At 43.5% G+C, this 10,943-nt stretch overlaps 1 protein-coding gene across 4 annotated transcripts in view; it reads right to left on the bottom strand.

The window, feature by feature from the left end:
* EVA1C (eva-1 homolog C) overlaps positions 1-8,163 on the bottom strand; it is a 39,814-nt gene extending 31,651 nt beyond the window's left edge. For 2 of the 4 annotated variants that reach the window (XM_064152414.1, XM_064152416.1), the window contains exon 1: positions 7,639-8,124. In XM_064152414.1, coding sequence (XP_064008484.1) covers positions 7,639-7,765 — 127 coding nt within the window. In that variant the 5' untranslated portion in view covers positions 7,766-8,124. Of the gene's footprint in view, positions 1-7,638 lie in introns of all 4 variants that reach the window. The other 2 variants (XM_064152417.1, XM_064152415.1) reach the window with 2 other exon arrangements.
* Positions 8,164-10,943: the final 2,780 nt, after the last annotated feature.

Here is a 10,943-nt window from a genome sequence, read left to right as displayed (position 1 = left end):
AAAAATGCATTCAAACTCTAGTATGTGAACAGGGTTTTATTCAGTGAGTGGCAGCACATGCAAGAAACCAACCCATGAGTTCTCTTTAGAAACACAAAAGCAAGTTGTCATGAAGAAAGTATAGACCTCCTGTAACTTTTTAGTTGTACTAAATGGGCACTATTTCTCCAGGAACCAGAAACCTCATCAGATCCATGCCACTCATCTCATGCTTCCAGTTATGAGATAATTAATTTTTTTCAGAGTGGAAAAATCCATGAATTCTGTGCTGGGAGACCAGATGCTTATTCTCTCATACCCTTACACAGCTGTTCTGTTTCCTTCAGATCCACAGTTTGATATTCCCTTGTGTTGTTTCCTAGGAGTGATGCTTATTTTCATTGTATTTCAATGTCTTTCTGAGGAAACTGGAGACATGTCTATTTATTTCCTTTTTCTTGCTCACTTTCTCTTTTTATTTCCTTCTTCCTTTCTTGTGTTAGCAAGAGGCAAACTACTACTGATGCCCAAAGATTTGGGTCTGTAATAAACTCCAAGCTATGGTCAGTTACACTCCCCTCAGCTATTCCATTAACCCATAGCAGAAAATACTTCTTCTGGAACCTAACATAGGAAATATTTCAGTAGAAAAGGACAATTTTCTCCCTTCTCTTACGACATGCTGACAAGAGGTACAACACTGTTGAGAGAGACTGTGAGGATCTTTACTGCCCTTGCCAAAAAGTCATTTTGACTGGAAACACAGTAGCCTCTTCTAGTGCCATTAACAAGAAGTCACAAGAGAAAGGCTCAGCAGGCAACAAGTGCTTCTGGAGATACGATGAGTGAATCATAATGCCCAGGAGGCATCAAAGTTACAATCTCCACAAAGACTGCAAGTGGGAGAACCTCAGGGACTAGAGGAAAATATTTCTTTGAAAATTTGGGTTTATGAACTTGAACTTTTGTTCAGACTTGAGGAGAGAGCCCCTTCATTGACAGCTACTTAGAAAACAAAATACAGATTTCATGTTGCATACAGAAATCTGACTCAAACTGCATTTTTTTTAATTCCTGTTTATATTTGAGAATTTAAAAAAAAAAAACAAATAAATTAGAGATCAGGGAATTTGCTTACTGAATGACTATCCTTTGGCAGCTCACAAATCTGCAGTGTTATGATGGCTTATAGTACAGTGAGTCCAAGTCAGAGAAGCAAACTCAACAGCACTACCTTACCCTCATAGCCTGATGATTTTCTTTAAAGCATTCCACTGTGCCAAACTCAGTTTGGGCTTGAAGAAATGAAAAGATACAAATAGTAAAGTTATCCTGGAACTCTTGTGCTTGTCTTCCCATTCAATAATAAACACAATGAAGAAAAATAAACAGATATTTGTAGGTTGAAACCCCCAGCCCAAAGCCCAGTGAAATTCTTGGGAATCCTTCCAGTGACCATAGGCTTCCAATCAGGTCTTATGAGTGATGTTTTAAAATTAATTCTAAATTAAGAGCCAAACATTGCTGGTATTTAACTTGTTGCCAGAAGTCACACAATAGACCTTTGAAACAAAACTCTTAAAATGCATAGAAATTCAGCTGAGATGTCTCGCCAGTAATATATCAAAATATTTCCATTTTAATTGTAGATTATGGTTGGCAGATGACAGAATTCTGATAACTGGGGACTGGCGAGACAGTGCTTTCTCTGTCTGGGGACACTTTCATCAAAACCTCAGTATTTATTTGGAACAGATATGTAATCCCCTTCTCTAATAAAGCTGAGACTGCCTGGAAGCTCTGTCCCACTAAGAAGGGTATCAGCAGCAGGTGGAATAAGAAGGCAGAGGGGAGCTAATCTCTGCTATTTATTTTGAATTAAAATAACATATCATGTGTCAGGTGCCCAGTGGGAACAAAGAGAACTCCTGCCCCAAAGGTGTAAGAATCTGAAAGACAAACTCAGACATGTTCTCAGAGCAATGGACCTTAGGAATTCAGGTTTCCTCTACTCTTCTGTCTCACACCTCAGTTTCCCTGCATCTGTTGCACAGGCAGGAGCATCACATGAACACCTCAAGAGTCTGATGCGCTGAAGAGCAGAGCTTTGAAGAGTAGAGTAACACTTCAGGTGAGCTTTTGAAGCTGCATCCTTTCTTGGAGATGCCAGTAGGGCCTATCTGCTTATGCCTACAAAATGTGTGGGAATTTGTTAGGTCCAAAGCTTTTACTTCCATAACAAAGATGATTAAAGAAATATTAGGCAAAAAACACATCTAAGATGGGATTTCATAAGCTATACCATCTCAGGAAAGCAGAGAGAACAGCAGAGACAGGACTGAAAAAGAATCTTGGATTTCAGCAGCATGATCTGAACTAAAATGTCACTTCTGACACACCTTTTTTGTTCCACAGAAGAAATCCCAGATCCAAACACCCTCCACTTTGAGAAGATTTAAACCAGACTTTGAAGTTTAACTCCCATACTACCAAAATGAAATATGTTTCTAAAATGAAATGTTTTTCTTTAAATAAAAGCAAATTTTCATTTGACTTTCACAAGGCATTATCAAGACGATGCATCATTGACATCACTCCTTTTAGCACCTCTTTAAATATCCTGGTTGAAGGACAAGCTCCACTTGCCACCGTGAGTCAACAAAATCGAATCAAAAAAAATATATACAGTACTTTATTTGACCAATAGAAAACCAACAAAAAACCCTCTGCATCATTGTGGTTGGTCATGATTGATCCTGCCACATTATTACCAACAAAGCATTCGCTTGAAGCATTTGTTTGCTTTCCTTTTGCCTGAGGGAATCTGGCATGGGTGAAAGCCACAGAACTTAATGGAAACTTATAATGCAGAAAGCCCACAGAATCAGATTAGATTTCTTTGGTGAACTGGCTTGCTTTTTCATTAGGGACATTTGGTTTCTATTGTGGGTCAGAAGATCAAGTCTATGGAGTTAAAGCAATGCTAGTCCTGTCTGAAGTGTTCTGGAAAAAAGAAAGAAAAGCTGACCCCTGCAGACAAAGATTCAAAGCAGTGGTTGTTCTTTCTGTTCACATCCAGAAGGTCATTCTTCAGCCCAGTTATGCAATCACACAGTTACTTCTTCATTTTTGATCTTCAGTTATAGCCACATTTCTTGAAAGCTGTCCAGAAAACCTGGCTAAGACTAAGGTAGAGAAAGGGAGATTGACAATGAAGTGAGCAAAGGAGGCCAATTCAAGCAAAGAGTATGAGCTCAAAGTAGCATGGAGAACAGGAAGAAACAGGTATAAAAAACATGACTGTGTGTTCTTCAGTGTTGTCAGAGAGAAGGAATTTGTTTCCAGGTGGATAAGAGGTCAGTTCATTTCTGCAACAGGAAAAAGGTGGGAGAAGAAACAGGGATAGGACAGAGAGCCAAGGGGAGAGCCAAGCACTCTTCCCATTGCCAGCAAGGAGAGCTGGGGACCTGATGAAGGAGCAGTGACTCCTGCTGTTGGGAAGACAGATGTTCCTGAGCAAAACACCACCCCTAGCAAACATGGCTTTCCCTCAGCTGCAATGGTAGCAGACAGTCAGGCTTTCTGTAGTACCAGCGTAGGTATGTAAGTATAGTATACAAGTTAAGTACAGTGCACAAATCTGCTGGGTTTACCAGCTCCTTATTTTGCCTGTTTGGGGAAACTATCATTAACCATAGAAGAGTTGTGAGGAAACAGCTGTCACATGGCCTTGACTTCTTGAAAACTCTGTCCCTTTTCACTTCTGAGTCTCCCAAAAGCCCAGAGTATTTAAGATTTTGGTTCCCAAGGACCAGAGAATTAGCAAAATTCACAGCAGTCTTCAGTCTCCTGGGCTGGCACCTGATCTGAAATGCAAAACCTGCAAGTGATCACTGAGGAATTAAACTGTGGACACGAATACTTATTTTGGTGAAAAGGTGTTTCAGACATTGTTTGAAGACATGAGGGAAAAGAAAATTATCTACCTATAGCAACAAACCAATATACATAAAGATCTAAGGAATGAACTGTGGATGAAATCTCTCTTCTTCCAAATCTTCAGCTTTCACTTTCAAAATTGGGCATAAATGTTTGAATGTTTGTATTTAACTCCAAAAAATTAATCACACAGAAGACTGCACACTTCACTTCCAATAACAAATGCAATTAATAAAAATATTCTTTTTTGTCACCAAAGTGGTAGAGAATGATAGATTACACAGATCTTTAAGTATTGTGTGTGTCAACATCTCAATATATCAATACCTCCTTCTATTAAAAGGCGAAACTAACTTTGTTCATAGACACCGAGTCCTCCTCTGAGTTCTCAGAGTTTTATTTAGAATTGCTTTTGGAGTCTTGATCAGAACATTTTTTTCCCTGGAAAATACCATTTTGCATATGAATTCATATTGCAGTGAAGAAACATCTCAAAAAAACTCTTCCCCACCCCAAAAAAAAAAAACCCAGGAGATCCCTCAAAAAAAAAAAAACAACAACTTTTTTCATAGTTAAAAGCTGGTCTGTGAAACATATGAGAACAAGAACCCATAGTTCTGTCTCCTATGAGGGCAAGAGTAATAACAAGACCACAACAGCAACTGATCTGCAGTAACCTAATGAAGAGATTCTACTCACAGCCAGAGCTGCCAACCTCTCTCTTATGAAAAGGGAGGGATAAATACTGTACCAGTTTCACTGCTTCTGTTCTGTGAAGTGATCCATAAAAAATGACCATAGTTTTCTAAATAAGGAAGTAAATACAAGTCAAGCATTAAAAAAAAAAAAAGGCTAAACCAAAACCTTTCACTATCCACGTACACTGCCCCCTGTTCCCCTCTGCATGACATCAAACAGATCCTAAGAGCTGTCATCTTCGTGTTGCTACAAGCAAGCAGTTAGGTCTTGTGATTCACAAATGGGCTCTGGGCAGGTTAGAATTGCTATCACAATTTAATACATAGATAAAAAGAACAACAAAGCTGTCACAATCAGGCAGCAGTCCGAGAATCAGTTATAGAAAGCTGTCAGAATGGGGAGAGGGTGGGAGTAGAAAAGAGGAGCAGAGTTTGGGCTGCTGAGGTAGAGATCTGATGCTGGAAACACACGGACTGGAAAAAGCAATGACCCACAAAAGTATGCACCTGATAATCTGAGTATAAAAGCTGAAATCTGTGAAAAGGAGAAGTTTAAGTAAGTGGCCTTCCAGTTCTCTGTGTACTGCTAATTTCCCACTACCACAGCAAATCATGCAGAACACATTCAAGGTGCAGATCTCAGTTCCTTTTGCTACAACATGCAATTGCACATGGAAACCTATAGCCTAATGCCTTGAAGCTTTACCCTCAGAAGGGTAGAGTTAGACCTGATCCATGCCAGGAAAGTGAAAGTGCAGGTGGTGAGTGAAACAGAGGGAGCCAGCTCTCCACTCCTCAGCCCACTGCCTCCCAGTGAGAAGCCAGCTCCCCACTCCCTCCTCATGAGCTGCCTTCACCTTGGCAGCTGTAGAGCCCTGCCCCTTTAAATGGGGCAGATTTGTTTTCATGCAAATTCAACAGAGGTTATGAAAACCAAGTCACTGTTCCTGCTCACAGGCAGAGCAAATAAGGAAATTCAGCAACTTTAGAAGCTCATCTTAAGGCTGCTATTACAGAGCTTGTCGCAATTCTTTAACAGGTATTCAACAGAGTAGGGATGGCACTGCAAGGTGTCATCTTACATCCACCAGTTACTGGCCCAGAGCATATACCTTTGAAGTAGTTAAAAAACTTCTCCATGTGCTGTAGATGCTTTTATTTTTCTAAAGGCTCCAGTAACATTTTGATCTTTTCTGTCATTCTGGATTAGATCTCCATGTTAAAAGTTGTTTATAAAAAAAACATGGTAAACAAGGCAGGATTTCTTTGGATCTGGAAACCTCCCAGTCTGGCAAGAATTTTGGAATCCGATTTTTCTTTTCTACTTACTTACTGAATTGTCTGCATGACATATTTAATACTAATCTCTGGGGGTGAGACAGAGGTTTTTCCTTGGTCATTCTACCTATTTGGAAAGTTCAGTGCACAATGAATACTGAATACAGCTGTACTTGTGAAATGTATCTTGGATAACCTTATCTAAATAACTTCATTTGAAAAGTGAATGGACTTTTGTGAGAGGAACTTTTCTAGATAAACTAGAGGGATATTTTTTAACTCAGCGGCTATTTGAAAGGGAAAATTCAAACATTTGTTTTATTTTCTTGTGGAGAACTAACATGTGATTCCAAAAATAACATCTACAAGCCAGCAATTAAGCAAAAAAAAAAAAAAAAACCAAAGAATGAGATAGCAAATATCTAAAAGCCTTTTACATGTGAAAGGCATCTAATAGGAGAAATGTAATTTAGCCAAGTATATAGTTCTGATCTTCATATTTGGTGTTGGCTTGCTTGCTTAGAAATGTTCAGGCTTACAGGAACTGGAAACAGTAATGAAATCACAAACTATTTCTCTATTGCTGAGGAAATAGTTTTTACAGAACCATCAGCAACTTTTTAAACTGTACTAACATGAACTATATTCATATGCATAACAACACATTTGACCTCTTAATTATACCCTACCTTTGTTCCGGTGCACTTGACTGACTTTTGGAAAGTCTGCTCTCTTCATTAAGGGTAAAGTTTGCTTTTTGCCCTAGAGGCAGTTCCTTAAGTTTACAACTGCCAGGATTATGCTGTGCCTACTGTGAAATATAGAAAGGAGAGAAACCACTCTTCTGAACAACTTCCTAAGAGCAGTGAGATGTCCTGGAGCACAAGAAAAGTTGCAAGACTGTAGTTTTCTCAAGCAACAAATTACAACTGCTTCCTCAACATGCACATCTTTCCAGGTTCCACAGTACGTCCGTTTTGCACCAGGACAGCACCTTCACAGTGATCACAGATGTGATTTCTGAATGACCGCTACTGCTTCTGCTCCCTTGGAAGCGACTCTCACCCTTCCAGCCCTAAGAGGCACAGCACTCTCCCGGCAGAGAGAAGTGCAGCATTTGTTTGCTACTGGACTTAAAGGCGGCTCACTCAGGGCCCGATTCCAAGTCTCCAGGAGAAAGTGGGAATCTTTCCAGGGACTTCCACGCACTTTTGGTCAGGCCCTGTCTGATTCACGCATAGCTTTCCCATCGTGCAGCCGAGAAGAAACCGACAGTTCAAGCCTTCACGTCCCTTCCCACAGGACCCCCTTGGAAGCCGTTAACCCTCTCTTCCTTCCTCCCCTCCAACACACGGTGCCACAGCTAGGCACATCTGAATCATTCGCCCGTGCTCCCCGGGGCACAGGCCCGCGTCCTAGCCCCAGGACACGACGTGCTGAGCTCGGCGCTCAATACGCAGCCTTCCGAATTGTTTCGGGCGGGGTCCGCTGAGCAGCGAAGTAGGCGGACAGAGCCGACGCTCCGGCGGCCGGGCGCACCCGGCTCCTCACGCCCCCGCCCAGAGGTGCAGGGGTACGGCGGCTCCCCTCCTGAGGCACCACGGAGGACGGACAGCGCCGCCAGACCCCCGCCCGGCGAGTGCGCGCAGGTACCCTTCTCCTGCCCCAGCGGCCGCCGCCGTGTCCCAGGTAACTGTTACTCGGTCCCGGCCCTCCCGCCGTCGTCAGCAGGCCCACCCGGTACCTGAGAAGTCGGCGAGCGCCGCGATCTCGGCGCTGCACACGAGGATCACGCAGGAGAGGAGGCGGAGGAGCCGCCCGGGTTCTACCTGTCTCCGGCGTAGGTGCTGCCCCGCATCCCTGTCCCTCATGGTGCGGGAGAGGGCAGCTCGAAGCCGGGGGGGCAGACTCGCCGCCTCACATGATGGACCCTTCGCTGGCTGGCGGCACAGCCACCCCCGGCCCTCCGGGTGCCCTCCGCTGCGGAGCAGTGCCGGCTGCCCCGGGACCGCTCGGTCGGCGGGGCGCGGGAGCAGGAGGGCGGAGCAGCCCTGCCCGAGGCCGAGACCGCAGCGCAGCCGCCTCACGCCGCGGCGGGAAGGGGTCTGGTCCGTCGCGGAGCACCGGGAGACGAGTCGCTGCCGCCGCAGGGGAGCCCGAGAGGGCGGCAAGAAAGGAAAGAGACTTCTCGGCGGCGCCGTGCCTGGCACTGCCCTCAACGCACATCGTGCGGGCCGGGCTGACTCAGACCCGGCTGCACCTCGCCCGCCCTCCCCCGGCTCTCTCCACCCCTCTCCGGGCAGTTCGAGGTCCCGGCACCTCCCTCTCGGAGAAGAGGCACGATTCGCCTTCGCGCCCCCTGCGAAGGGCTTTATGTTTAACTTATTTTACGACTTTATTCCTGCTTTGCAATTGTTGGAGGACTGTCATGGATTTACACAGCTCCCCCGACTTACATGACAACATTTCCTTGCCGGTATTTTTACCAAGACAGGTACAAGATGCCATCATTCCCTGTCCGCGGCAGCGCAGCTTCTCAGCATTTCCTCTTTCAGATGTCTTTGCGCCGCATGCCAGACCCTGCAAAACCTACTGCTCCAGCTCGGCTCCAAGTCTCGCAGGTCTCTGGGAGAAATCTTCTTAAGAGCTACGCCTGACAGGATCTCAGGATGAGGAATTTCACTGAGCAAACAGCCGTGTTAGGAAATAGCCCCAACTCTTTCGTCTTGCAAAAGAAACTTTCCCTTTCTCTGTTTCCTCCCCACATGTTGTTGCCTGACAACACCTCACCATAGCCCTTAAAGACTCACGTAGTTCAGCGTAGCTGAGTTTGAAGTGTGTAGGTTTGCCTAAAGCTTTCATTGCAGAGTGAGAAAACATCTTGAGGTTACTTTGAGAGAGCTCAACTTGCTCCCTGAAATGTTTGCAAGACCGAAAAGTAAACCAGTGGGAAGTTCAAACAAACTGTGTTTACAACCTGTGAAGCCACCTTTAAATATAAGGTGGAGCTCCTTTTAAGGTATGAGGGACTAAAGAGAATAAATCAGGACAATCATTTCCCAGTTCCTCTAAGAGCTGCCCTCGGGAAAGACAGCCTAAAAGCAGCGCTGGAAACGAGTCATGAAAGCATCTTCTGCCCTGGGGTTGAGCTTGGATATAAGGTGGGCAGGCAAGAACATCTATCTGTTTACATCCTGGCATACATGTTCACACTGATCTTCCTCCTGAAAAAAACATGAGTGAGCAGGTGAGGGATGACAGAACCAAATTAATTCTGTTAAATCCGTTCCTCTCCTCCTGCTCCAACTGAAGTTGGATCGTGTCCAGATTTCAATTTCCAGACTGTGGCACCTTTTTCTGGAGGTTAAACTGAACTTTGACCATGTTTGAATAAGAATCCACTTTCTTTCCTCACTCTCTCCCTTTACACCCAGAACAACAACTGGATAACATATACATTATAGTCATGCTTCCTTAGTCTTGGTCAGATAAGAGCAAATACGGTTTCAAATGACCCTGACTTAGGTCAGGGACATTCCATCAAGTTTTACTGAACTGAGATAAATGAGATCAAAGATGCCGAAATAACAGAATAAAAGTGGAGTACATCTGAAGCATCTGCAACTGCAAACATGGATGGAAAGAGAGAACAGTAAGTTTGCCAGGTGCATGAAGCTCCTATTTCTTGCTGCTTCAGAGAAGGACAATGTTTGCCTCCAAACTGAACCAGTTACCCTGTGACTTTCAACTGTGATACTGGAAGGAGTCTTGAGGGAGTCCCTTGCCATACCCGGTGATTTAATGCAACTCTTTCTGCACTTGGTGTCACAGGTCAGCTCTGCCAAAGGTTTAAATGAATGAAAGGGCAATGTTGTAAGTAGCACAGATTTTTACCCCTCCATAAAAGCAATCACTATCCTATGCTCATTCTCAAAAGGCCTTGAATCAGAACATCCTATTGGGCTGCTTGCCTAGTGGGAATTTGTGAATCTTCTCTTTCCAAAGAGACAACATTGCATTTTCTAGTCTGTGATGTTGTAAGAAAATGACCATTCCATGTTGCAGGAATGAGCCTGGTATGGTTTTGGCACTCTGCAGGTATAACCCAAAGGCAAAGGCAGTTTTCAAGTGGAATGGATGAACTGGGAGAAGTTCAAAGTGTAGGTAACCTCCAGGGAGGTGAAGCAGCAAGGGTGGAATAAAAACATAAGAAGCAGCTGGGTACTCCTATGTGTAGGTATCTGCCTTTTAGAGAGGTCTTTCTATGGAGGGAAGCAACTCGATAGACATTGCAGCCAACAGCAACTGAAAACTTCCAATAAAATGATGCTTCTGATTTTTATTTATTCCACCACTAGGGGCTACTTCAACACGAACCTAAAAGTGTAATGTTTTTGGTAACCCCTACTATTCCCCACTATGGGGTAGTGCTTAAATAGTAAACTTGGAGACAGCTGTGTAAAAAACAAAGGTAGGGAGGGAGGAAGAAAATATGATTTATCCTGATATGTTTCTTTGCCATAGTCTTGAAAGCAGGTTCTACAGAGCTTAGTAGTTGCAAACAATAGAAGTCATCTAGACATGTAGAATTACAGAAGCTCTCAATCTTGGCCTTTCTTAGGAGCAACAGCAGTGAGATTAATTTTTTTCTTCAAAGGGAAAAAGTAGAGGCCTGTAAGTTAGAATGCAGGCAAGATATGTCTAATCCAGTTTCTCTCTTTTGAGCTTGGAAAGAAAAATAATTTCAGTGTCAAAAACGCAGGAACTGTGTTGTTGCATGGAAGCTTTGCAAGTGCAAAGCCAAAATCTGAGCTCTTTTTTTTCCCCTTCATATTCATTTTTCTCTGAACTTCAACCAAACTGCCAATTTGAAACTTACATCATGGCTTAGTCTATGGAAATAAAAATCAAATAGTGCTGTCAGTTAGGAAATAATCAAACAATGTGAAACAATAGAAAACAGTTGTGTTAGATGGCCTCATTTTTTCTGACAGTAAACTAAATCACAGCAAGATCCAAAGCACAGTAACAAAAAACACCAGAAATATA

This window comes from Pogoniulus pusillus, chromosome 12 (assembly GCF_015220805.1).
Source record: "Pogoniulus pusillus isolate bPogPus1 chromosome 12, bPogPus1.pri, whole genome shotgun sequence".
NCBI lineage: Eukaryota > Metazoa > Chordata > Aves > Piciformes > Lybiidae > Pogoniulus > Pogoniulus pusillus.
Note: the sequence above shows the minus strand (reverse complement) of the source record. Positions and strands in the feature narration are given on the sequence as shown.